Source organism: Garra rufa, chromosome 24 (genome assembly GCF_049309525.1).
Source record: "Garra rufa chromosome 24, GarRuf1.0, whole genome shotgun sequence".
Classification (NCBI taxonomy): Eukaryota; Metazoa; Chordata; class Actinopteri; order Cypriniformes; family Cyprinidae; genus Garra; species Garra rufa.
The window spans coordinates 24,677,285-24,704,331 of NC_133384.1; the positions used below are offsets into that span (position 1 = coordinate 24,677,285).

General features: G+C 36.4%; 3 protein-coding genes across 3 annotated transcripts; 1 reads left to right on the plus strand and 2 right to left on the minus strand.

Annotated features, from left to right (window-relative positions):
• The first annotated feature begins 1,813 nt into the window (after window positions 1-1,813).
• LOC141300433 (uncharacterized) lies at window positions 1,814-11,097 on the plus strand. The gene is made up of 11 exons (XM_073830711.1): window positions 1,814-2,015; window positions 3,175-3,218; window positions 3,313-3,837; window positions 4,173-5,042; window positions 8,164-8,333; window positions 8,439-8,574; window positions 8,676-8,733; window positions 8,836-8,969; window positions 9,084-9,180; window positions 9,279-9,384; window positions 10,541-11,097. Exons 2-10 carry the CDS (start codon window positions 3,181-3,183, stop codon window positions 9,375-9,377), a joined length of 2,127 nt encoding a protein of 708 aa, XP_073686812.1. The 5' UTR covers window positions 1,814-2,015; window positions 3,175-3,180; the 3' UTR covers window positions 9,378-9,384; window positions 10,541-11,097.
• A 33-nt stretch (window positions 11,098-11,130) lies between these two features.
• Window positions 11,131-17,937, minus strand: lipib (lipase, member Ib). The gene is made up of 10 exons (XM_073831164.1): window positions 17,831-17,937; window positions 14,744-15,120; window positions 14,561-14,669; window positions 14,372-14,473; window positions 14,115-14,204; window positions 13,732-13,899; window positions 12,129-12,218; window positions 11,947-12,055; window positions 11,682-11,855; window positions 11,131-11,509 (listed from the first exon to the last, which is right to left on the minus strand). Exons 1-10 carry the CDS (start codon window positions 17,880-17,882, stop codon window positions 11,434-11,436), a joined length of 1,347 nt encoding a protein of 448 aa, XP_073687265.1. The 5' UTR covers window positions 17,883-17,937; the 3' UTR covers window positions 11,131-11,433.
• Window positions 17,938-20,541: 2,604 nt separating this feature from the next.
• LOC141300719 (stomatin) lies at window positions 20,542-24,337 on the minus strand. Its single transcript, XM_073831017.1, has 7 exons — window positions 24,241-24,337; window positions 24,056-24,162; window positions 23,864-23,933; window positions 23,688-23,770; window positions 23,397-23,600; window positions 22,448-22,582; window positions 20,542-20,730 (listed from the first exon to the last, which is right to left on the minus strand). The coding sequence occupies exons 1-7, from the start codon at window positions 24,335-24,337 to the stop codon at window positions 20,542-20,544; spliced, it is 885 nt and encodes a 294-aa protein (XP_073687118.1).
• Window positions 24,338-27,047: the final 2,710 nt, after the last annotated feature.

The following is a 27,047-nucleotide window of genomic DNA, read 5'->3' on the forward strand; positions in this document are numbered from 1 at the left end:
CCGGTTTGCAGTATGTATTTGCTTACTTTATTGTGAGACATACAGCACTTGCAGCAACATATAAATATACGAGATACACAAATACAGCTGAAGTCAAAAGTTTTCATACACCTTGCAGAATCTACAACATTTTAATTATTTGACCAAAATAATGAATTTATAAAAATGAGCCTGTTCAAAAGTTTGCATACACTTGATTCTTAAAACTGTGTTGTTACTTGAATGATCCACAGCTGTGCTTTTTCGATTTGTGATAGTTGTTCATGAGTCCCTTGTTAGTCCTGAACCAGAAAAAAATTTCAGGTCCCTCAAATTCTTTGATTTTCAAGCATTTTTATGTATTTGAACCCTTACCAACAATGATTGTATGATTTTTGAGATCCATCTTTTCACACAGAGGATAACTGAGGGACTCATTTGCAAGTATTACAGAAGGTTCAAATGCTCACTGATGCTTCAGAAGGAAAAACGATGCATTAAGGCCCAGGGGGTGAAAACTTTTGAACAGAATGAAGATGTGTACATTTTTCTTATTTTGCCTAAATATCATATTTCTTCATTTAGTACTGCCCTTCAAAAGCTATAGAAGGTACTTACATGTTTCACGGAAGACAAAAGAAGTTTAATTTACCCTGATCTTCAAATTCAAAAAGTTTTCACCCCCCGACTCTTAATGCATCACGTTTCCTTCTGAGGCATCAGTGAGCGTTTGAACCTTCTGTAATAGTTGCATAAGAGTCCCTCAGTTGTCCTCAGTGTGAAAAGATGGATCTTAAAACCATACAGTCATTGTTGGAAAGGGTTCAAATACACAAGAATGCTAAAAAACTAAAGCATCTGTGGGACCTGAAGGACTTTTCTAAAGAACAGCTTGCAGTTTAACTGATCCCTCTTATTTTGGTAAAATAATTAACATTTTTCAGATTCTGCAAGGTGTATGTAAACTTTTGACTTCAAGTGGATATGGATACAGTTTCTTGAAAGGTTGATCACCAAAAGTGGGACGTGTTGTTGCTGTGTATAATAATATGATAGACAGATACTTTCCTGGTGAAAAAAAAAAAAACAGCTAAAACCAGCCTAGGCTGGTTGGCTGGTTTTAGCTGGTCAGCAGGCTGGTTTTAAGAGGGGTTTTGGTTTCAGCAGGGTTATGAAAATGTTAACAATTACAAAGGTTACATCTGAATATTCTCACACGTACACAGATTTTATTTAAACCAGTGTTTCCTGTCTATGCAAGGATTTAATTTCAAAATCAATATCATAACTATTCAATTTTGTTGATTTTAAATCTGTATTTAAGACTGATCTCAAAGTAAAATAGGTGCTAAAGTCTGATTTTGTGGTGGTTGTGCTTTAAAATTAAATTATTATGATCTTAATTCAAGTGATGAAACATTTTGAAAGACTGACAGTGTTGAATATGCCTACTACACTAAGGTTAACCCTGCCTGCTTTAAATGTTTCTAAATGATTAACAGTTAAAAAGATTCATTAGAAATATTGAAAAGTAATCAAATGTAATCAGTTACATTAATTAAAATGAGTAATTGAAATAATTACACTAGCCTACTTATTATGTTTTAAATAGGGTAACTTGTAATCTGTAACCTATTACATTTCAAAAGCAACCTTCCCAACACTGTTATTAAAAATATTTGATTAGGAAGATATTTCTGTAAAAGATAAAAATACAATATTTTTTCGTTAAAAACATTGTGGGTGGCAATCTACAAACCAGTCTGTAGGGGCCAGTGTGAGCGGCTGCTGATGAAAACGAGTCATTCGATGATTCTCTTCCGGGTCAATCTTGTGAATGGATCGCTGGGTCAAGTTGGCCGTGTGATAAAATACAAATATCAACAATCCACCAATATTTGATTCATCGTACAGATTCTAATAGCTTTTTAATCTGTGATGTAATTCATTGTGCGACAGTTTGTTCCTTTCTTTCGCTTGAAACTGGTATTTTGGTGGACGCATCGTCTTGCTGTGTGTGGAAGCCGTTTCGCGGGGTATGTGAGGCTAATGCTAGCTACTGTAACGCTATTCACTATTATTTTACTCTGTAAAATGTGTTTATATTCAGATGTGTTTCTATAAAAATGTGCTTCCATTAAGCCATAACGTTACTCTAGCATCATAATCGATCTCAGGTCATTATATGTTGCGCAGGCCTTATATCTGAGAAATGTCGAGGAATATAAATTATTAATGTAGTTAGTGTTATGAGTTACTGTTTCATTTAGAGTGCTTTTGAAATCTCATTTGATTGTATGTGAGCATTAAGTGTGTTTTATTGATAACATTTGTGACCCTGGACCACAAAACCAGTCATAAAGGGTACAATTTTTCAAATTAAGATTTATATCATCTGAATAAATAAGCTTTCCATTGATGTATGTTAGGATAGGACAATATTTGTTAGAAATATAACTATTTGAAAATCTGAAATCAAAAAATGTTGAGAAAATCGCCTTTAAATTGTCTAAATTCAGTTCTTGTCAGTGCATATTAACTTTTTATATATTTTGGATAGGAAATTTACAAAATATTTTCATGGAACATGATCTTGACTTAATATCCTAGTAATTTTTGGTATATAAGAAAAATCGATAGTTTTGACCCATACAGTGTATTTCTGGCAATTGCTACAAATATACCTGTGCTGCTTAAGACAGAGCTGCAGGAGGAGTTTCTATAGTTTAACCCTTAAGAAATTTTATGATAGTTATACTACAGTAACACTTACTCCAGTTGCTATGGTATTTTATGTATTGAATTTTATTGGAAAATAACTAATAAGTGTAATTATATTTCTAAAATTGACAACAAATTTAACTGCCTTATAAATGTCTATAATAATTATTATAATTATAATAATTTAAAAAATATTTAAAGCAATCATGAGCGACCAGAGAAGTAATAGAAAGCCATGCAGATTTACTGTTCAAAATGTGTGGAAACATCAGAATACTTTTTATGACCTCAGTATCTGTTTCAAGTTTAGAATTTTTATAAACTTTGGTTTTGTATTTAACATGGAAAGAATGTAATATGCCATTTTGTGCTGTGGAATTTTGATGAAAATTTGAAAACGTTGGTAAATTTTCATAATTGAGACCTCTGTTTCATAAATCTAGTCTCATGGCTAACAGTGTCTTGTTTTTCAAGGAAACAATGTCACGTCCGCGTTCAAGATCCCCCTTGTATTCAAGGTATTTAATATAAAGTCGGTGTTACACAAAAACATTATTTTGTTGTTGCATTGCTGGTTATTAACAGCTTCTTGAACCTCTCGAATGTCAACAGAATCCCAACTCTTCATGGGAGGAGAGCGGAAGGATTATATAATAACCAGATACATTCGTCGGTACAGTCTGATGTGTGGAGAAACCCTAGTAATGAGTATGTCAACAAAGTAGAAAATAATGCACACTGGAACAAAGATTCCTTTCAAGGAGAGCAACATGTCGACCACTGGGCCAAATTTATTGATGCGATAGAGCATGCTCAAAAAAGAGGGCCTTCACCTATGACCAGATACCGCATGGAGGCTGATGAACAAAGGTCATCCCATTCTCCAAGGAGGCTGCCTAGAGAAAGGTTACCTTCCCCTGATCACGCACGTTTTGGTGTTGAAGAAGGTTACAGGATGCCATCACCAGGCTGGAACAGAAATGAAGGTGTTGATAAGGAGCTCAGTTCACAACACAACCACAGAGAAACAAGGGACAGGTCTTATCCAAGACATCCAGAAGGAAGAAGACAGGATTATGGATATCATAATGAAGAACATGGCGGCCAATATCAAGAAAGGGGCTCCTTTTCAGAGAGGTACAAGAATGCATTTCTTTCCCCGCGCTTCATACATCTGACGTCGATGGAGAGGAATGAAGAAAAGAAGAAAGGATTCAGTCAATTTCTTTGATGGATAAATGCTGTTACATTTAATCTATTTAATTTTACATTTTAGTAATATGTTTAATAAATTAAATCTTTGTTGTTACCCCTTTTTTGTTCTTTGAGATTAGTTTTGGTTAACTAGCAATATCCTCAATTGGAATATATAGTTCGATATAATTATACTGTTTGTTAACCTTGCTAGTAACTATGTGTTTTTGTAATTTCTTTCTAATCTTGGGCAAATGTTACTTGCTTTCTTAATACAGGTCATCAAAGTCAGATTATAGGGAGCATCACCCTCCTTCTGAAGGATTTACAGATTTTGGTCGGCGAGATGAGTTCGTTGAGCATCACAGGGGCTTCAGCCCACGTCGTGCACCTGTCATTGTGGAACACGATCATGGAATCGCAAAACAAGATTCACGAAACCGCGATCCCCCAAAAATGGGTGGCAATCTGAGGAGCAGAGATCCACCTAGGACAAATGAAACCCAGAGGAATCGAGATAGAAGAGACCAAGGCTATCATGCGCATACCTTACAAGATAGACACGGCGGACGACCAAATAATAACCCTCGAGAGGAACCAAGAAAGAACTACTCTTCTTACGGAAGAGAAACTCAAGGAAGAGAGCGCTCAAGACACATGGATCAACCTAGAATGGAGTCACATTCGAGAGACCCAGAAGCACAAGAGCGCTCGAGACACATGGAGCAACCTAGAATGGAGACGCATTTGAGAGACTCAGAAGCACAAGAGCGCTCAAGACACATGGAGCAACCTAGAATGGAGTCACATTCGAGAGACTCGGAAGCACAAGAGCGCTCAAGACGCATGGAGCAACCTAGAATGGAGTTGCATTTGAGAGACTCAGAAGCACGGAGGGAAATGGGAAATGTAAGGGATCTGAGCGATGTTGATTTGAGGAACAGAGAAAGAGACGCTGTCCATGATTGGGAGGATGAGAGATCGCAGAGGAGTCAAGGGAGGATGATGGGACAAGGGGTGGTTCGCCAAAGAGCTCCGTATCAAAGGAAGCCAAACACTAACGTTGGTCCTGCACCTAGAATGGATTTCAGTGAACAGGAGACTCTCAAGATCAAGGTGGACATGAGTCGTCCCGTCCGGCAAAGCAGGTATAGTATCATTGTCGCATCACTTTTGGTTAGGGTCAAAAGTTCATGCCTCTTTTCTGTGTTCACTGTCCTCACACCATGAAGACCTGATGAACAACAGTGAAGAACAAGAAGAGTCAATGGAAAGTGTGGAGTTGCACTTAGAAAACACATTAAAGGCCATTTTGCCTCTTTAACCTTGTGTACATGGGAACTGAAGATCATTCCAATTTAAGACTACTGCAAGGATGGGCAAATTATACAAGCAAAAAGTTTTATAATCTTCTTTCAAGGTTTCCAGGATATCCCAGACAGCTTTCTGAAGAGCTTTAAAAGGGAAAGGATTTGCAAGGATACTTGGATGTGTCCCCTGAAGTTCAATCGTACCTCTTGTGATTAAACCATTTTATACAAACCAGGGATTAATTAAGGATTGATCTAAGATTTCTGTGTTCATCTTGTGCTGTTGTGTTGGCACACAAATGTACGTCTCATTCAGGCAAATATTTGAATGTGAAAGATACCAGTCGTTCATATATCATGGACTACTTTAAGGCCCTAATGTGGCTAATGCATCCTAAAATGGGAGGAGAAGCAGGAGAAGGACTGTAGAAGTTACACTGCTGGTCATCATTCACAAGAAAAGAGTTTCAGAAGGTATGTGGAGAAACTCCAAACACTATACAAATCCCATGAAAAGCTCAAGATGCAGTGTTCTGTTTCTTCATCAATGCCAGATTGGAAGTTTGTCTTTTGGAGAAGATGTGGTTTGGGTTACCTGTAATCTTCAACCTTCATTAAAATGGAAGTCACAGGACAGAATTAAGCAGGTTGGGAGTAAACACATCTGTCTGCTGATAATTCCGTCTATAAATGGATCATCAGGTGTCTGAAATACTGGACTGGAATTACAGACCGGATCTCATCTTAACGTGATTAAGAACATGAGGCTGTTTCCACCAGTTAACGCAGGCAAAGACAATCATCCCCCCCCCCCCCCCCCTTTTTTTTTTATTTTTTTTACATCGACCTTTCGGCTCTTTAAGATGATGTCTCCACCAAAATACCAGTGCCCCACGAGGTTTGAGCTCTTCTACTTTTAGAGCTGTATTGACTACAGGTAAGTCAGCAACCATACAATCGATCGAATCAAAGTCGAGTAGGTATGCGCAAGTTTTCCAGACGTCCACGGCATTGAGACTCACTTAATTCAGATGGTTTTCCCTGAAGAGGAAGAAGAAGCAGCAGAAGTTGTTTGAAAGTAAGAAGATGAGGCTGAAAGGACAAATTGAATCATTTAATCTGGCACTGAAGCAAGAAAACATCACACGATACTGATATGACTTCAGGAAAAGTCTTGGATGCGTTTGACTTTTGCCAAGTTGATTATTTGCTTGTACTGTCCCATACATGTATTTGATGCATTTACCATGTGAAAAAACTGGCAGAGGCGGATACCAATAGACAGTTTTGACTATCACTAACCTGCAGTCCAGCAGTCACCCATTCTGCATTGAGTGAGTACTGGAACGGGAATGAAGCAAAGATGCTTGGGCTAAAGAAGACACCCGGTATGATGTTTCCATTGCGCAAAACCAACAGCTGTCAGTTCACAATTGTGAGAAACCAAAGAAGCTTAATCAAAATAATTTATTCAAATGGACATTGCAACAGGAATGTTTCCGAGCCTTTTTGTATCTACTCATTTGGCAGACACTTCTATCCAGAGTGACGCATACAGTGTCTTCAAGATCTACACCTTGTGTTCTTAGCCAAACAAACCCAACACCTTGACGTGGCTAGTACCATGCTTTACCAGATGACCTACAGGAACTCCTGCATTTGTGTTTCCAAATTTGGACATTGGATTAGGAAGTCATCATGTTGTATCGATAAACGACAAGAACTCTGTAGACACAGCTGTGTCACATGAAAGCATTCTACAGTCATTTGCAAGATTCTTCAAGAAAATTTGCATCTGTTACTTTGGAGTATTTTCTACAAGGATATGGCATCGAAGGAGATAGAAGACCAAGAGTGGCAACTGCAAATTGTACAATACCTGTTCACAAATGAATTAGTTTGAAGCAACTGCCAACAGACATTTGGTTTCATCTGCAAGTCGGTGCAGCAGCAAGATTTGGAATGAGAGATTTGCAATGTTTTGCCAAATGGCAAAGAAAAAATCTGAGATCATCCCTGAATTTGGAGGGTGTATCGTTTCATTTGGCGAGAAGAGGGATCCGTGAAGACACCAACCCACGAGAGATCTTCAGAACTCTTCTTGAAGTTACCTAAAGTTGATACCATCGCTAACATAATTGAGTTAAAGGGTTCAATGCATCTAAGGCTCATCTAAGATTTATCAAGCTCACCAATCAAGATTTTGCATTGCAAGAAAAAAACACATCAAGATGTTTTGACTGATCTCTATTGGTCACCATGTGTTGGCACTTTGGAACAAATGAGTTTGCTGAAGGATCTTCTGATGAATGAAAACACGTGATGACAGTGAGAGGAGAGGCATGAACTCTGGCACTCTGGAACAAATGAGTTTACTGAAGGATACTCTGATTCATGGAAACATGCAATGACAGTGAGAGGAGAGGCATGAACTTGCCATATTTTTATGACCTGGCATATTAAGCATAGTTAAATTATTCATTTAGTGATATGCTATTTAAATTAAGGCAAACCAAAATTTAGTTTTTTAGCACACCACTCAAATTGAACTGAAATTACGATTTGTTAAAACAACGATCCAAAATAGTGTGCGCATACTTTTATTTACCGGTTCACAGTGAATCAACTCGAAGTGAATCATTCCAGCAGTTAATGTTGTTTTTCTGAAAAAGGAGACCACTTTTAATTTCGCTGGAAGAAACGTCTTTGATTATAAGTAGTGCTGGTAAATTTGCCGATAAAAGAGAGTATGACAGGTTAAGAACCAATTGTTTTGCATTTAAATAAATTGTTGTATTTATGGTTAATATCACACTTTACTACTAAACTTTTAAGCTTTGTACCTGATTTTATTCCATTTCGTAAGTGTTGTCATCTGGTCAATGTGAAATTATAAACAAGCATTTTAAAGCTGTAATGGGACCTTATTTCTCTGTATATCGTGTGACCTCTTGTTCAGTTATTTAGGATATTCTTCAGATAGGCAGCTATCACTGGACTTAGTCAATGTGGGTCGACAGCGCCTTGATTTCCTTCCCATGCTGGAGCATTCTGGGACTTACAGGGAATCGTCAGTGCATTCTGGGACATTTGCCCAAGAGATCATCACCCTTGTGCATCAAGTTAAAGGTCAGGAACTAATGGATTAGCCTGGTGGCATATTGTGTGTCTTAGAGCTTTTCTTAGATTGCAAAGAGTTGATTTTGAATAACCATTTGATTGTTTGTTTTGCAGAAAATTACTTTAGGGGTCAAGGCATCACACTTAATCAACGGTTTGCTGATGAACAGTATTATTCACTCCAAGATGAGTTTAAGGAGGAAGAAGAAGATGAAGAGGAGATGGGAAACATGAGACCAGTCATGAATAGGTACACATGCTAATTATTTTGGTTAGTGAGGCTTGCAAAGGTGTGGATTCTTCTTCACACCGTTTGTGATACAATATGAAATGCTTGGTCTTTTATTATAGGCAACATGGAATGCCTTCATCAGAAACTCAGATCTTCTGCAAGATCGGGCCGGATCCAGTAAGTTAATCTTTTTCGGGGTCCATCAGTATCAAATATCAATTAGAACATTTTATGTATGTTGGTTCAAATTTGGATGTTCGTTTTTGTTTTTTTTGCTAGCTTCAGAAACGACAACTTGTACCCGATCCTAGTGATCTCAGGTATGACCTGGAGCGAAGAAGACAGCAGCGACTGGAAGGTGTAAAGATCACTATTGCTGGAGGAAGCTTTGCTCCAATGGCTCCTGAGGGGGGGTATGGACTGAAAAGTGTTTGTTTTTTTTTTCAGCTTTAATGTTATTGCTGTACATTCAGACATTTGTTTGGCACCTTTATCTCTTACGGTGAATTGCTATTGCCTTTCCAAAGTCAAGAGAGTGAACCTCCTTATATGATGGATGATCCTGATGAAGCGGATGAGAACTTTAGGTGGTCGGAACAAGAACGTGAGCGTCAAAGGCAGTGGGTGAGTTCTTGTTGATGTGAAACGTGTTTTTTTTTTTTTTTTTTTTTTTTTTTTTCTAGTTTTGAATGTTTACATCATGACTCTTTTTGGTCCATCAGGATGGTCCCCAACAAAGAATGCCAGTACCTAACAGACAGAACTTCAATCCGAGGGGGAATCTCAATCGCAATAGCAGACCACGGGGACGGAGGACTTGAAATAGTGGTGAGGAAAATGTGTATGTAGATATAGAGTTGAGGTCAAAAGTTTCCATACACCTTGCAGAATCTGCTAAATGTTAATTATTTTACGAAAATAAGGGATCATACCAAATGCATGTTATTTTTTATTTAGTACTCACCTGAATAAGATATTTTGCATAAAAGATGTTTACATGTAGTCCACAAGAGAAAATAGTTCAATTTATAGAAAATAAATTCGTTCAAAAGTTTACATATGCTTGATTCTTAACACTGTGTTGTTGCCTGAATGATCCACAGCTGTTTTTTTGTTTATTGATAGTTGTTCATGAGTCCCTTGTTTGTTCTAAACAGTTAAACTGCCCGCTGTTCTCCAGAAACAGACAATTTCTCCAGAATCCAACAAATTCCTTGGTTTTTCAGCATTTTTGTTTATTTGAACCCTATCCAACGATGACAGTATGATTTGGAGATCCATCTTTTCACACTGAAGACAACTGAGGGACTCATATGCAACTGTTACAGAAGGTTCAAATGCTCACTGATGCTCCAGAAGGAAAAAAATATGCATTAAGAGACAGGGGTGTAAACTTTTGAACAGAATGAAGATGTGTAAATTTTTCTTTTGCCTAAATATCATTTTTTTTTCATTTAGTACTGCCCTTCAGAAGCTACAGTAGATACTTACATGTTTCCTGGCTCTTAATGCAGCATTTTCCTTCTGAAGCATCAGTGAGTGTTTGAACCTTTGTAATAGCTGCGTATAAGTCCCTCAGTTGTTCTGAAAAGATGGATCTCAAAATCATACAGTCATTGTTGGAAAGGGTTCAAATACACAAAAATGCTGAAAAACCAAAATAATTTGTAGGACCTGAAGGATTTTTCTGAAGAACAGTTGGCAGTTTAACTGGACAAACAAGGGACTCATTAACAACTATCACTAAACTGTACTATATATAAACTTTTATGTGAAATATCTTATTCAGGTCAGTACTAAATCAAAAATAACATGCATTTTGTATGATCCCTCTTATTTTGGTAAAATAATTAACGTTTTGCAGATTTTGCAAGGTGTATGTAAACTTTTGACCTCAACTGCATATGTGAGAAGTATTTGATATAGTGTACATTGGTTAATGTTTCTGTTCTCTTTATTTTGTTTTTGTTTTTTTAACCTACAGGTGGCAGTATGGGATAGTCAACAATGCAAATCTGAGGTCACTTGTCCACAACACATTGTTTTTGTTGTGATATTAGAACCACTAGGATTCAAGATCCACAGCTTCTCCACTTTTGGTGGATCTTTTTCATTCATTTTTGATTCACCCGTTACCGTTTGTTTGATTAAGGGAAAGGTTATTTGATTTGAAGATGAAAACAAAATTGAACAAGTCAAAGTGATAAAATTATGTATGACCTTGCCCTGCTCTCACTCTGAAAAATTGCTGTTCTTCATTGTCAGTGGAGTAACTACAGTTTAGTTTTTGTTTTGATATTCCACTATATTTACAAGGCACAAATTACAATCCATACAATATGTAAATTTAATTGCAAATTTAAATATCCATTTCATAGCACTACACAACACAGTTAGTTTTGCTTTTATATTAAAATAAATACAGACTTTTTTGTCATACCCCACATATATGATCAAATAATTTCATATTTGCTGTATCCTGCTGTGTAAACTCAAAGTAGAAATTGTCCTGTAAATAAAATCTATTTGTGCCAAAAAGTTTTCAAATGAAGCTTTGAGTCATTTTCGGTCCACGTCATTTATTTTACAAAAGAAGAATGCAAAAGCTGTACATGTGAAACATCTTTACAGTAGAATATTTGGTTTTATACTGACTATACTAACTAACTAACTATATATAGTTATACTAACTATCCAGGAATGATATAGATTGTTCCAACATAATTTAATATTGTAAAACTGCACAATGTTATACTGTCTGGTATAACATAAATTTATACTAGTGCAATCACGGTCGTAATCTCACAGAAAAGGCACTAAAAATTTTTAACTGTTTAGACCCCTTTAAAATGTTGTAGTTCAGACATTTTGATGAGATTAATTACAGGGTGTTGGTTTGAAAGAGACCTCAGCATTCTCCTCCAACATAATGTCATATCGACACATAAGTGGCCTGTTGGGGAAAGGAGCAGACACCATAATTAAATTACAGATCTGTAATAATATTTCACTGTATTTTTGATCATATAAATGCATGTTGAATATAAAAGACTTCTTTCAAAAAACATTACTAATCTTCAACTTTTGAGAAGTAGTGTAGTTTAGATGGGCAGTAAGTTATTCACCTGTTTGGATTTTCCAGTGGGGTTATCCGAATACGAAGCAGCCTTATTTTGTATCTAGCACCAATCACATTCCCAGTAACAATCCGTAAAGAAATCTTCTGAATTGGATATAGATCCTCATCAAACTGTGCCAGTAGTCGAGTAGATGTATACTGCTCAAACCTAAACAGTTTGCTAAGCAAAAACAGAACAATCGTTACATGATGACAAGTCAAAGATGAATGGGTCTATACTTTATGATATATAAACTCATTAGTTTACGTACTTATCTATCTGGGACTCTATTACATTTTTTCCATTATAGAGGCGGAGTATAACCACCCCCCAGCGGAGAAACTGATTCCAGGTAACAAGGTCCACTCTGTAGCTTGTTTCTGTTAAAATGAGAATTCAGAATATTGCACAAAACAATTTATGCAATGAGCTGTTGTAGTGCTTCTAACTCACTGCTGTAGGGGAGCTCTGCTGTAGTTGAGAAATATGCTCTTGTTTGTCCCAACCTCAAGAGTGTATCCCTCCACTGGCTCATGTCATAACCTGAAGATGGAGATCATAAAGGTTAATTTTACATTGTAAACATGCCAGCCCAAACCTCTGGATAGTCCAACAACATTGTTTCTTATCATCAGTGTTAAAACAGTTGTGCTGCTTAATATTTTTGTCGAAACCATTATGTTTCATTTAATATCCTTCTGAAAATTAACCATGGTTTTACTACAAATAAAACATGGTTACTATAAATAAACACTGCTAACCTCAATAATCATGGTTTTGCTACACTATGGTATTTGTAGTAGAACTAGGGTTGTACAAATAGTTATCAATGCACCAAAAAATGGTTTACTATAATAAAATCATGGTTAATTTTGGTTCAAAAGAGCTTTTCAATGAAGTTTGTGTGATCAAATATTGATTACCGCAGTAACGTTAGATGGCGACAAACAGCTGATTTTGAGTGACTTAAAAACTATCGTTCAGGAACAAAACATTACTACTGTGTGATATTCAAACACAAGTAACGGTTGATTATTTTCGTGTCCACCTTGGCCATTTGTAAATTTAACGTGTCTGGCTTCCGGTGTCATTCACTAAAGCCATTTTTAGACGTACAAAACAGCTCGTTTTTCTGCTTTATGTTGTAAACTAGTGAGTCTTATCATATTAATTTAATTTATTATCATAATCACGAACACTGGTTACCCTGTATATTAATTTCTTTATTGAACTTTTGTTTAAAAGTGCATAGAGTGTTTTCACAATGCATCATCAGTCGTTCATATTGGTGGCACAGAATGCAAACAATCCCACTGAACGGAACGGAACTTGTAAATTTAGCTAATTGCTGTTGAAAATGGTCAATTATTGTAAGGTTTTGGACTAATCAGTCAGACCAGGAAAAACATTTGGAGTACTGGCTAAAGATGTAAAAAAAAGTTATAACTATAACTAAAATCAAAGAGAAGAGTGCAAAAACTTGGCCAAACTGAATCAGGTTTTCCAGGGCAAGAATCTTGACAACATTTGTGATTGTTCTTATCGGTCAGGTAGGTGAAATTCCAGCAGAAAAAAAAAAACAGCTAAAACCAGCCTAGGCTGGTTGGCTGGTCTTAGCTGGTTTAGCTGGTCTCCCAGCCTGGCAAAACCCCTCTAAAACCAGCCTGCTGTCTAGCTATGACCAGCTAAAACTAGCCAACCAGCCTAGGTTGGTTTTAGCTGGGGTTTTTTTCAGCAGAGATATAAGGCTAATATCTTAATTAATACTGCTTGTATATATCTTTACCGCCTATTAACTGTAGTTTGTCAAACTATTGCACCATTTCCGGCTCACTAGGTTCTTTGCTATATGATTTAGCAGCTTCCAAACGTTTTTTTCCCATGGTTTAGACAGCATAAATTAGCAGAACAATGTATTCAGTAGTATATTAATCATGCAATCCATGTTGTTGATTACATCTGAGTATCCAGATCGTGACGTAAGTGCAAACTCTCTATATCACACTTGCAGTGTTTACATTTATTGTGGTTAAATCACTATGTGTATTGCTTTTACCCAGAACAGGACAGGAAGCAGGCTTGAAGGTCTCACACTGCAAACACTGGCCACTGAGGAAGTCGCTGTATGAGGAGCACGGATATGCCATAAGCTTACAGGTGTGATTCAGAGCGCACAGGTACAGGAAAACCGACCTCTGATGATCACACACAAAATAAGATTTCCCTGTGGAGAAGAAAAGAAATGCGATTACATTTTAGCCCTTGTAATCAACTCAATCTCATTGTAAGGATTACGTAATTGAGTTATGACAGAATCTTAATTACACAACAATCTTTTTGCATTTTGGGTTTATTTGGAGAGCATTCTGTATGAGATATATCATTAGATCAGATCCCATCCCTGACCTTTGTCCAAATGTTTTATCTTAACTTACTGACCTGAGAAGATGGTCTTGGGACATCCAGGCTGATCTAATCCTCCATTGGCATAGAAATCAATATGGCCATGGGTTCCTCTAAGGCCAAAGGCTGCCAAAGGAAACAGTGTTTGAGCGTAGGATTGTTAGGCTATGTTTGGCACACTGTGTAATGCTATTTTAGTACGCATGGAATACCTGGATGACCTTTCACACTTGCACTTGCACACTTTTTATTCTGTGATTTCAGTAGTATGTTCTCAAATTGATTATACTTACAATTCATATCTGTGTGCAGCACATCTACAAACTGGGCATCGGTTGGATCAAGGCGTTCCTCAGGGGAAGCACTGGCAAACATCGGCCCTGCTGGGTCCAGACCTAGAGTTGACCAGGTGAAACATTTAGTAAACAAAGTTTATTGGACAAGATCATCTAGAAGAAGACCGGTTATGGCCTGAATCTCACCGGTGATTCTGCCCACCCGTCCTCCCAGCATTGCACCTATGAACCCAGCCACATGTGCGCCCAGGCTGACCCCAATCAGATGGATGGAGTCAAGAGATGCTCCCTCTTTCTGAAAGAACCGCAATATTGATTAAATGGGCAGACATTAAAGCTAAAGCTATTTCAACGCTAATGAAACCCTACCTCCATACTCTCTATGAAGCCAGTGATGTTCACCGCTGTACCCCGTGTGTTGGCCACAGCCGTGAAGTAATTGAGATTGGCTGCCCCTCTGTTCCAATCCACTACCAGGATGTTCATGTCCTCCTGTGCTGCTAACAAGTGCACTATGTGGTTGATCCAGATTGGTGGTGCTCCTGTGGGTCGGTACCCGTGGATGACAAAGGTAGTGGGTCTGGTTACATTAAACAGGGGTTCTTGAATGAAGTTGTGGTGCGGGAGCTCCTGACCACAATCGAGGTTTGCACGAGTGTAGAGCAGCAGGCGCACGTACAGATAGGTGCCCATGAACGACTCGTGGAAATCCAGATCGGTGAAGTTGTCGCAGTCACTGTCTTTACCTAATGACAGAAGACACTTGGTTACTGGTCTGTATTTTGCTGTATGTGTTTGTGTGAAAAAGATAAAGTTGTAAACCATTTAACCGAATAATTATGGCTGTTTTTCCAGCTAGTATTCTTTCAGATAAAAATGTACACTTAAATAACTTTTAGAAATGTGGCAACTAACATCAATACGTTAAAATCAAACTATGCGTGGCCATATTGGTGATCCTCGAATGTAAACAACAGAATGAATTGCATGGTTAATGTACTACTGAATACTGCTAATTTATGTTGTCTAAACCATGTGAAAAACGTGTGGAAGGACTTAGTAAGCAAAAAAGGGTGCAACATTTTGACAAATTAAAGTTAATAGTTGGTAAAGATACATACAAGCAGTATTAATTAGGAAATTATCCTAATATTTCACCTGAAATGATAAGAACAAACATAAATGTTGTCAAAATTCTTGCCCTGGAAATACTAGTTCAGTTTGACAAACACCTTTTGTTCCTCAGACAGTTTTTTGCAGTCTTTTTCTTGATTTGTTATAACTTTTGGCAGTCTATAGTACTCCAAATGTTTTTCCCACTCCGACAGATTAGTACAGCCCAAAACGTGTCAAAAATTGATCATTTTCAGCAGCAATAATCAGCTAAGTATGCAGGTTTCGTTTGGTTCAGTGGCATTGTTTACATTCAGTGCTGCCAATATGGCCAGTTGATGATGCATTGTGAAAACACTTTAAATAGGAATATTTTTTATATTAGAACTTTTCATATTATACTAAAATGAAAATTGAAAATATAAAAATGAAAGATAATTCAAAATATTAGTAAATATTATCATGGTATATAAAAAGTATTAAAATAACACTGTGGCATTTATTGAAAAATATTGTAAAAGCACATTTTAAGCAGAATTTTATGTAAAAAGAAGCTTTTTACTTTTCAAGTTATACAACAATAAATTAATTTTTAATTCAATTTTAATGAATTTTAATTCAATATAAAGACAGAAATAAAAGTGTTTGGACACTTTCTGATCATTTTAATTATGAATAATGTCTACATATCACGAAATATTACCATAGCCAAAATGTTTAAATTAAAAATTTTCTTGTCTTTGTGTTCCTCATTTTGCATTGCATAGTTAGCACAATATCAACGTAACACTCTATTTCTGATTAGACATTAAGGAGATTTTTGGCTAACACTTTATTTTATGGTCTCTTAACTAGCTGCTTATTAGCATGCATATTACTAGAATATTAGTCATTTATTAGTACTAATTAAACACATATTAATGTCTTATATGCCTTACATGACCTTATTCTACATCCCTAATATCTAAACTTAACAGCTACTTTACTAACTATTAATAAGCAGCAAATTAGGAATTTATTAAAGGAAAATTCATAGTTAATAGTGAATAAGTGTTCCCTATTCTAAGTGTTACCGATTTTTTAAAACAAAAAGTTAAAGTAAATTAAGGTCAAAAATGGCTCTGAAAATAGTTTTAGCATCTAGAATTATGTTTTGCTTACTATATTCCTATTTGCTTCCATAATGCCTAAGTTGATCATTTAAAAATAATCCCAGTTCCACTCTTCTGGAAACTTACGATAACAATTCATTTTGTCATTTTGGAAAAATTAACAAAGGTAACGTCATCTCTATTCTTGCCCTGTCTTTTTTCTTCCCAAAACTGACACAGACTTATCCACAAGTAAGCCTGCGACCCAGTTCCCGTTCATCTTGTTGTGCGTCATCTCCACTAGACACATCAACATTTCATGCTTCCATTTCTCTTTGCCACAACCTGCACAGTATCCTTCTGATCATCTTGCAGATCCTTACATCATATGATGTGTCCACCTCATATTTGAGCCAAGAAGCCTCTCGGGTTTTCCATGTAGATTTCCGACCCTAGAGGTCATCTGTGCTACTTAATTAGCCTGCACGTAAGTCACAATTGGATCATGCTTCTATAAAAAAGCAGATCATCCCACCTCTCCTTCCACATGTTCCCCTGCCCCCTTCCCCCATAGAAAGATCTGAGATGATTACAGGTGTCAGTCACATGAGCTGCATGAGGGGTTTGTTGTATTTAACCCTCTTTCACACTGATCTGTTATGTCTGCCATCTGCAAGCATTACACACCTCCCTGAAATAACATTGGTAAATACAGGCTACTAATGAATCCTCAAGTCCTTGGATCCTTTACTGACCCAGAGACCAAAAAAATTTAAGTTAACCTATTTTGTCTCACATTATTGTCCTGAGCTAATCGTAACCCAAATAAGTTTATGGCTCTGTTTCACAACAAAGTGAACATGCACTTTTTAGACACGTGAGAGGTATCCTTTCTAGTAATGTCTGGGTTCAAGTTGAATTACAGCTTTATGTTTTAAGTCTTAAAACAGGTGAAATTTTGAATAAGACATCAACCTTAAATGTTCTATTCAATAGGCCTTTGGGCCTTTCAAACCCCGAACACAACATGAACGTTAATGCTGTTGAAGCTCATCAAACAGCTAAATAGAATAAATACAAAATCTTGATTCAGAATTAAAAACATCCCAGGTTAAAAATGTCTATATAGTCATAACTAAATATTTCAAAATGAGGATTCAGGATCAAAGTCCCTAGATAAGAGTCAGCGGATCAAATGGTTAACCAAATTAAATCAGCTGTGTAATCTGTTCCATAGAGTCCTGTCTCTTACCTTTACAAAGCATAGAGATGCTCAGCAAAATCAGGAAACGCCGCAGTGACATCCTTACCCCAAAATGTGACAGAGGTAGACACAAGGGATAGCAAGAATAAAAAGAAACATTGGAGTATCTAGTAAGGAAAAGAGCCCATGGAGGAGGAGTTGTGGGTGGAGCTAAGGAGATTGAACGAGATCACACATGCTCACCCTGTGGTTAGCGGACAGTGTGATAAGTCAGCAGGCCAGCTTAGGACTTCCAGAAGAGTACAGAAAATCCCGAAAGGGAGGATTTAATGATGACTAAATGACTTTACTATGGTTTTCGCCACAAAAAAAAAAAAATCTATATATATATATATAATTGCGAGTTTTTATCTACAATTCAGACTTTTTTCTTGCAAATATGAGTTTACATCTTGCAATTCTGACTTTTTTTTTCTCAGAATTGTGTAATACAAACTTGCAATTCTGACTTTTTTCTCAGAATTGTGTATTACAAACTCACAATTCTGACTTTTTTCTCGCAATTCCAACTTTTTTTTTTTGCAAACGCGAGTTTGTATCACACAATTCCGACCTTTTTCTTGTAAGCGCAAGTTTGTATTTTACAATTCCCACTTTTTTTTGCAAACACAAGTTTATCTCTCAATTCTGACTTTTTTCTCAATTTCGATTTTTTTTCTTGCAAATGCGAGTTTGTATCTAGCAATCCTGACTTTTTTCTCACAATTCTGACTTTTTTCTTGCAAATACGAGTTTATATCTGACAGTTCAGACCTTTTTCTTGCAAACGCAAGTTTGTATCCCTCAATTCTTACTTTTTTCTTGCAATTCCAAGTTTATATCTCACAATTCTGACTTTTTATCGCAAATGCAAGTTTGTATCTTCCAATTTTGACTTTTTTCTCGCTATTCCGAGTTTATATTTCACAATTCTGACTTTTTATCGCAAATGCGAGATTATATCTTTAAATTCTGATCTTTTCTCGCAATTCTGAGTTTATATCTCTCAATTCCAACTTTTTATCACAAATGCAAGTTTATATCTCTCAATTCCAACTTTTTCTCGCAAATGCAAGTTTGTATCTCTTTGTATCTTTTGTCTTTTTTATCGCAATTCCAAGTTTTTTTTTGCAATTGCGAGTTTATCTCTCAATTCTGACTTTATATCTTGCAATTCTGAGTTTTTATCTCACAATTCTGACTTTTTTTTTCAGAATAGTGAGAAATAAACTCAAAGTTGCGAGTTATAAAGTCCAATTCTCAGGGGAAAAAAGAATGAAATGTTCTCTGAATTGTAAGTTTATATATATATATTTTTTTATTTCTTTATATTTTGCAATTCTGAGAAAAAAAGTCAGAACTGCGAGTTTATATCTTAAAGTTCTGACTGAATTCTGCATTTATATCTCACAAATTTGAAAAAAAAAGTCAAAATTGCAAAATGTAAACTCAAAATTGCGAGAAAAAAGTCAGAATTGTTAAATAAAAATTTGCAACTACCTATTTTTTTTTATTTTTTTATTTAGTGGCAGAAACGGGCTTCCATATCATACAGGTTTGAAGCGACACGAGCAAATAAATGTGGATATTTTTGGGGTGATCAATTCCTGTAATATTTCATGGACACATCCAGTTGCTGTTTCTTCTAATGTCAGGCATATTTTGCCCTCCAGCTGTTTTGTACCGCATTAAAGGGCATAAGGTCACAAAAGAGTGGTTCTCCTTCCAAACTCACGTAAAAGAGCTACATCAGCACAGATATTCATAGCACATACCCTGTCAGCAAATACACACATGTAATTTTCATATTGCGCCCATATAGTAGAGCACCACTGTATGCTAAGAGCCTATTGTAATAGTTTCCAGAGAGAAGCAATGACCCAGAGTACACTTACTTTGTTTCCCTGCTGAGTGCCTTAAAACCTTGTTTTCTCTAAAACGAAGTTAGGCGTGAAATTAGCACTACCACTTAGCTTGTAGTCTCACCAACTAAATTTACAGCATCTTTGCATTGCCTGCAGGTCCTGTTTATGTGAGTGTAGAAGCAGCAACAGAAATGACTGCAGTACAGAGGTACGTTTCTTTTCAGTTCTTCATCACTATGTATATACATTAGCACAGACAGCAGAAATGAGAGCATTATGACAGTGTGTCTTTGGGGTTCAGGGTCAGAACAGAAGCTGTTTTCGTCTATGTGAGGTTAAAACAGATTAGATGGCAGATTACAGTATAACTCTACTTAACTGGCCACCCATTCCTGTATCTGATGTAGTCAGTCCTATTATGGGACTCACTGATCATGGCTCATTGTACCCATTTTTTCTGCATCAGGCCGATAGGTTAACCATCTTTTTTGTCATGTATCTATATGATTATGTTTTCTGTGTATGTGTGTACATAATATAGGCTGTAGGCATACACAATGAGATTGAAATCAATTTTATTCTTATACTTAAAAGATCAGTTAAATGCATATAAAATAATCCAAATAGATAAGATCAAAGTATAATATACAGTAGCTTATCCATGTTATTTGATAGATTTAAACATACAAAAAAACAATCTGAACAATATATAAGACTCATTATGCAAAGTGCAAAATATCTATGATATGAACAAAAAAGTTTTGCTTAAAGTTAAAACAGAGGATTTAAAAAAAAAAAAATCGGTAATGTCTGTACACAGTGATGTTTAAATTAATAGATAATTCCTATGTGAGGTCACCTCTTCATGAAATTAGAGATGAGGTCCAGAGGAAGAGGAAAGACAATAGTTGAGTTCCTTTCTGAGGCAATCTCAGTCAGCGTCTGCATATAGCGCAGCTGAAGCGCTGACGGAGACTCTGACATCACGTTTGCTGCTTCTTTCAGAGCACGCGAGGCTTTCATTTCTCCCTCCGCTGCGATCACCTGCTCACAATAGATTAAAACATACTTGAATATGTTCATTTTACAAAGGCAACACTTAAGTGGTCAATCACTTTATTTATGAATCCATTCATCATATAAACACAATCCCAATTCACAGTGTGGCCTCCAGCACACACCTTTAATTACTCGGAAATTTCCATTGAGCAGATCCAGTTTGTTTTTCCAGTTTGTTTGTGGCATAGTGTGAGAACATAAAGGCTCAGGTTTCCAGTCAACAATATGACTCATATTATTATAGTGTTCATTGAGAGAGCTACTGCTGTATTTTAAGAGGTCAGGTTAGCGTCTCTGAACTATTGTATGGATGGATGGTTAAATTAATTTCAAAAGATGAACTGCAGATGAATGACCATGTAGATTTATCAATTAGTTTTAAACACTGAAAGAAAATACAATTAAATTCATATGTTTACATATCTTTGAATATGTAAGTCAAAAGTTTACATACACCTTGCAGATAGAAAATAATAAGAGAAAGTAATAGTTGATGTTTTTTATTTAGTGATAGTTGTTCATGAGTCCCTTGTTTGTCCTGAACAGTTAAACTGCCTGCTGTTCTTCAGAAAAATCCTTCAGGTCCCACAGATTCTTTGGTTTTTCAGCATTTTTGTGTATTTGAACCTTTTCCAACAATGACTGTATGATTTTGAGATCCATCTTTTCACACTGAGGACAACTGAGGGTTCAAACGCTCACTGATGCTTCAAAAGGGAACACTGTGCATTAAGAGTGAGGGGTTGTAAACTTTTGAATGGAATGAGAAAATGTATTTTTTTTTTGCCTAAATATCTTTTTTTATTTATTTAGTACTGCCCTTCAGAAGTTACAGATACTTACATGTTCTCCAGAAGACAAAATAAGCTGAATTTACCCTGATCTTCAAATTCAAAAGGTTTTCACCCCCTTGCTCTTAATGCATAATTTTTCTTTCTGGAACATCAGTGAGTGTTTGAACCTTATGTAATAGTAGCATATGAGTCCCTCAGTTGTCCTCAGTGTGAAAAGGTGGATCTCAAAATCATACAGTCATTGTTGGAAAGGGTTCAAATACACAAAAATGCTGAAAAACTGAAGAATCTATGGGACCTGAACAAAAAGACACAGCTGTGTCAAGTGTATGTAAACTTTTGAACAGGGTCATATTTATAAATTCAGCTATTATTTTCTATTGTGGACTATATGTAAACATTTGAAATATCTTATTCAGGTCTACTAAATAAAAAATAGCATTTTATGTTCTGCAAGGTGTCTGTAAATGTATATACTGTATATATACACACACAAACAATAAAATAGCTAAATTTACAGTCACAAAATATATACATATATTGAAGATTTGGTAAAAGGTATGTAACTATATATATTATGAGCGGTCATTCATCGCAAATGGCAATAAAATACAGGCTAATGTCTTGACCTGCAAGTGCTTTACTGGTTTGCAGGTCTTGTTTTGGAAATTGATTGGCTTAAGTGGGTTATACTTCGTTTACACCTCTGACCATATGTGAGGGGCTGCAGGTGTTCATCCACCAATCAGAGAACACTGTGTCTCCCCAGACAGACTGAACACAAAGCTGCAAAGCTGATAAGACTAAACTTGGCAGGCTCGGCAGAACAGAACAAACAGTATACCATGTGTTTGTGTTTGTGTGTGTGAAGCATGTAACAATCTTAGTGTCAGTGTACAGACACCCACCTTGGCTCTGGCATCTCTGGAGGCCTCTGCCTCAGCTGCCATGGCTCTCTGCAAAGTGGTGGGCAGTTTGACATCTTTAAGCTCGACCCGTTCCACTTTGATACCCCAGTTCTTGGATGCAGCATACAGCACAGCCTGTCAGACAAAAGATAAAATGATCAACAGTTTTTTGGTAAGTTTTTTGGTAAGGTTTTCTCTGCAAGCGTGTAAAAAAACGATCCTAAAAAGGGGACCCCTTAATCCCCAGTTCTAATGCGAAAGTTAGAGCAAAGCATGTTAACTGTTCTGTTGTTGACTACACAGATGAACACAGAACACTATTTAGAGTCCCAGCCTCAAAGGAGACAAGAAAGCAGTGGATTTATTGATTTACTTACTGTATATTACACTGCTGCCATACAGATCTAATATAAACATGCAGTTTCTTTTCCAGCTGTTTTACCTTCACAGACGTAACCGACAGTTTTCGTATAACTCATGAGTGTATTTAACATAAGCTTGTCTGTATTTCACTGTTTAAGTGCAATAAGACATGAAAGAGAACTTAGTTTAGTAGTCAAATGTCATGTGACAGCCGCTTTCTGTGTGCGTGTTTCGGATGTGTGCATTCAGAAAATGTGTTTCTGGAAATGGGGCGGGAATCAGGAGCTCATTTGCATTTAAAGACACAGGCACGAAAACAGTGTGTTTCTGCTTCCACTCAAAATAGGCATTTTCTGTCGGCGCTGATAGCCTTGTGGGCAGCGCCTCGACATACAGTGTCGTTGCGGTCTGGGGTATTTTGAGCTGAAACTTTACAGACACATTCTGGGGACACCTGAGACTTATATAAGGCCTACATATTGTAATAAGGGGCATAATAGATCTTATTTAAAGGTTCTTCAAGGTTTATTTTTAGGAGTGTAAAACAACTAAAGATTAGAGTTATTTTCAGGAAGGGTTATCTTACCTCCATCTGTTCTGACATCTCCTCGCGGTCTTTTAAGATGTCTGCCAGACTCTTAGTTCCCAGCATGTTTCGTAATGTAGTCTGTGCAAGCATCTGTGTGGCATGATTAGCATTCTCCACTTTGGTAATGGAGACGGTGGGGTTAAAGATGCGATAGTAGACCACAGCATCCACCATGATAGTCACCGAGTCTTTGGTCAGCACCTGAGAAGAAAATGTGATACATGTTACATTATAACACAGTATGATATTACACTCATAACCTTGTACAGTTTCAAATTAATTACTCACCTCTTGTGGAGGGATATCAAAAGACACAGTCCTTAAGTCAACTTTCCGAAATGTGTCCAAACATGGAATAATCCAGAACAAACCTTTAAAAACAATCAATAAAAAGTACTACTCATTTTAATATTTTTTTTTTTATCAAATATAAGTCATGTTTTTGAAAAATAATAATTACTAACCAGGTCCTTTAGCACCGCCAAGGAGTCGTCCCAAACGAAAAATAACTGCTCTCTCATATTCCTGGACAATCTTTTGACAAGCAGAAATAGAGATAGTCAATATTTTAATGTTTAAGTCAGATTTTATTCTTTGATAATAATAAAGTCTTTGGTGTATGTTTTAGTTAAATGGTTAAGTAATTATTATCTTACCTTCATACAAAACCAGACAGAGACAGGAAAAGTAACAACGACAAGAAGGAAGGCGAAGAAGGTAAGGAGGTATCCACAGAACCCAGAGCTCCTGGATTGATCACCATCTGATTAAACCCAAAAGCAAGAGGTTAGTCTTAATAGCAATCTCAGTAAATAAATTATGAAAAAAAATGATAACAAACCTGACTGGAGTATGACTTTTGTATCACTCTCTTCATTTGCTACAGGTTCAATTCTGTTACGGGATATCTCGCTCTGAGAAGACAAAGATATAGACATGGTTAGCAGTTTTTGTTTTCTGTTGGACTGATGTTTGAGATATTTAAGGTGATTTAAATACGCTCTCTTTTTCCATTACCGCCCATTTTCACACACAACACTACATGGAACTTTGCATGACATGTCGCTAAGCAACTAAGCTGAGCTCATGTTAAACCTGAAAATCAATTAGGCCTACTTGTTTGCTCATTCTTCTTTGAGGCCCTATCATATATCATCATTATATTCTCTTTTTGTTTACACATACTCTGAACACATGTTTGTTTTTCTCATTGTTCAGATGCAGAATGTAGGCTATTTGAATATACAGAATATACAAATCATTTTCTCTGTTATCTCTCACAGTTTCTTTCACTAAAAATCTTTAAAACAATACAAATACAGTGCCTTGTGAAAGTATTCATTCATTTTTTTTTTCACATTTTGTTAGGTTAACCTGCTTTAAATTACTTTTTTTTCCCACATCAATCTACACTCCATACACCATAATGGCAAAGCAGAACCCAGGTTTTTAACATCTTTGCAAATTTATTAAAAATAAAAAATTTAATTATTCCATTGCATAAGTATTCATACCCTTATCTGGGACAGTTGAAATTTCGCTCAGGAGCATTCATATTGCTTGTAGATGTTACTACACTTTGACTGAAGTTAACCTGTGGCAAATTCATTTAAATGGTCAAACTTTGGAAAGACACACATCTTAATAAAAGGTCTAACAGCTGAAATGCATATCAGAGCTAAATCCAAGCCCTGAGGTCAACAAAACTGCTTGTAGAGGACGGTTAGAAACAGCATTGGATCAAGCCACAGATCTGGGGAAGAGTTCAGAAAAAATTCCACTGCATAGAAGGTTCACAGAAGCATGTAGTCTCTGCTACGCTTAATGACAGTAGTTTGAAACAAACAGGACTCGTCCTAGAGCTGGCTTTCTGGCCAAACAGCAATTCATGGAGAAGGGGCTTGGTTGGCTTGGAGTGGTGACCAAAGATCCTGATGGACACTCTAGTTGAGCTCCATGATCATATGTGGATATAGAAGAACAAACATCACTGTGGTGGTAGCAGCCTCATGCCGTGGGGCTGTTTTTCATGGAATAATCCAGAACAAACCTTTAAAAACAATCAATATAAAGAACTGCTAATTTTAATAATTTTTTTTTATCAAATATTAGTCATGAGTTTAAAAATAATAATTACTAAACAGGTCCTTTAGCACCACTTAAGGAGTCGTCCCAAATGAAAAATAACTGCTCTCTCATATTCCTGGACAATCTTTTGACAAGCAGAAATAGAGATTGAATTAAGTAAGTGATGATGACCAATATCGTAATGTTTAAGTCAGATTTCAAACAGCAATTCATGGAGAAGGGGCTTGGTTAGAGTGGTGACCAAAGATCCTGATGGACACTCTAGTTGAGCTCCATGATCATATGTGGAGATAGAAGAACAAACATCACTGTGGTGGTAGCAGCCGTGGGGCTGTTTTTCAGAGGCAAAATATTGTGATAGCCTTAATGAAAACCCAGTCCAGAGCATTCAGAACCTCAGACCTCAGGTCCACCTTCCAACAAGACAATGAGCCAAAGCACACAGCAAGATTGGCTTATAGACAACTCTGTGAATGTCCTTGAGTGGTTCAGCCAGAGCCTGCCTGAACCCAATTAAATATTTCTGGAGAAACCTGAAAATGTGTGCCTGCCCCCATCCAACCTGACAGAGCTTGAGAGGTGAGGAGAAGAATGGCAGATAATTGCAAAATGCTGATGAGCAAAGCTTGTCGCATAATACCCAAAAATTCTTGAGGCTGTAAAGGTGCTTCAGCTAAGTACTGTTAAGGGTAGAATACTTATGCAAAGTACTTTAAGTTTTTTTTGTTTTGTTTTTTTAAATAAATGTACAAAGATGTGACTATTCTGTTATTGAGTTGTCATTATGGTGTATGGAGTGTACTGTAGATTGGAGAAAAAGTAATATATAGCAGTTTAACATAAGGCAGGAACATAACAAAACATCTTATCTAATGTTTTTTTTTTTCCTAAATCTGAGAAAAGACTTGATGTGATCAATTCTCAAATATAATATCATACTGTATGCAAAAAAAAAGTCCCTCACTGGAATTGTAATTATTTGAACATTTATTAACGAATAGCCTAAAATAATTACACTAGATCATTTTTATTCCAAGTTTATTTAAAAAAAAAACTGCTGAAAATATATTGTGTAAACGTATATTAAAGTAGAATGTAAAATCATATAATATGATTTCAGGTTATCACTAAAAAACGTAATCCTTATAATCCGTTTACTATGCATCTGAAATACAAATTAATTAAATTACATGATACTGGCAACCTTCTTAGTTATCAATAATTGATAACAAAGTGAAAAATAACAAAAGTGCATATTAAAATCAACAAACGCCGACTTGAAGAATTGAGTTTTTTGCTATTTGGTGGAATTTATTAAATTAGAAATTGCACAATTTAATTGAACACCAAAAGGGACTAAAAAGATTTACACTACAAAGTGATTGACAGCCGGCAAACACACCCACAGCCGAAAGCGGCGTTCTCGTTGGACATTTGCCCACGCTGCACGCTCCACTGTTTACGCTTCAAACGCGGTTTAATTCTCCACAGAAAGCGTTCTTTAATTATCCCAAAACATGTAAGAGGACATTTAAAGCTAAATATCGTCGGAAAGTGTAT

Coding starts and splice junctions, on each gene's coding strand:
- LOC141300433 (XM_073830711.1), top strand. CDS start 3,181: ATGTCACGTCCGCGTTCAAGATCCCCCTTGTATTCAAG. Junction 3,219..3,312: donor AGATCCCCCTTGTATTCAAG/GTATTTAATATA, acceptor GAATGTCAACAG/AATCCCAACTCTTCATGGGA. Junction 3,838..4,172: donor AGGGGCTCCTTTTCAGAGAG/GTACAAGAATGC, acceptor TTCTTAATACAG/GTCATCAAAGTCAGATTATA.
- lipib (XM_073831164.1), bottom strand. CDS start 17,882: ATGTCACTGCGGCGTTTCCTGATTTTGCTGAGCATCTCTATGCTTTGT. Junction 12,056..12,128: donor AGCAGAGCTCCCCTACAGCA/GTGAGTTAGAAG, acceptor TCATTTTAACAG/AAACAAGCTACAGAGTGGAC. Junction 11,510..11,681: donor CCACTGGAAAATCCAAACAG/GTGAATAACTTA, acceptor TTTCCCCAACAG/GCCACTTATGTGTCGATATG.
- LOC141300719 (XM_073831017.1), bottom strand. CDS start 24,337: ATGTCTATATCTTTGTCTTCTCAGAGCGAGATATCCCGTAACAGAATT. Junction 23,601..23,687: donor TTGATATCCCTCCACAAGAG/GTGAGTAATTAA, acceptor TTTTCTTCTCAG/GTGCTGACCAAAGACTCGGT. Junction 22,583..23,396: donor AGATGTCAGAACAGATGGAG/GTAAGATAACCC, acceptor TTTGTCTGACAG/GCTGTGCTGTATGCTGCATC.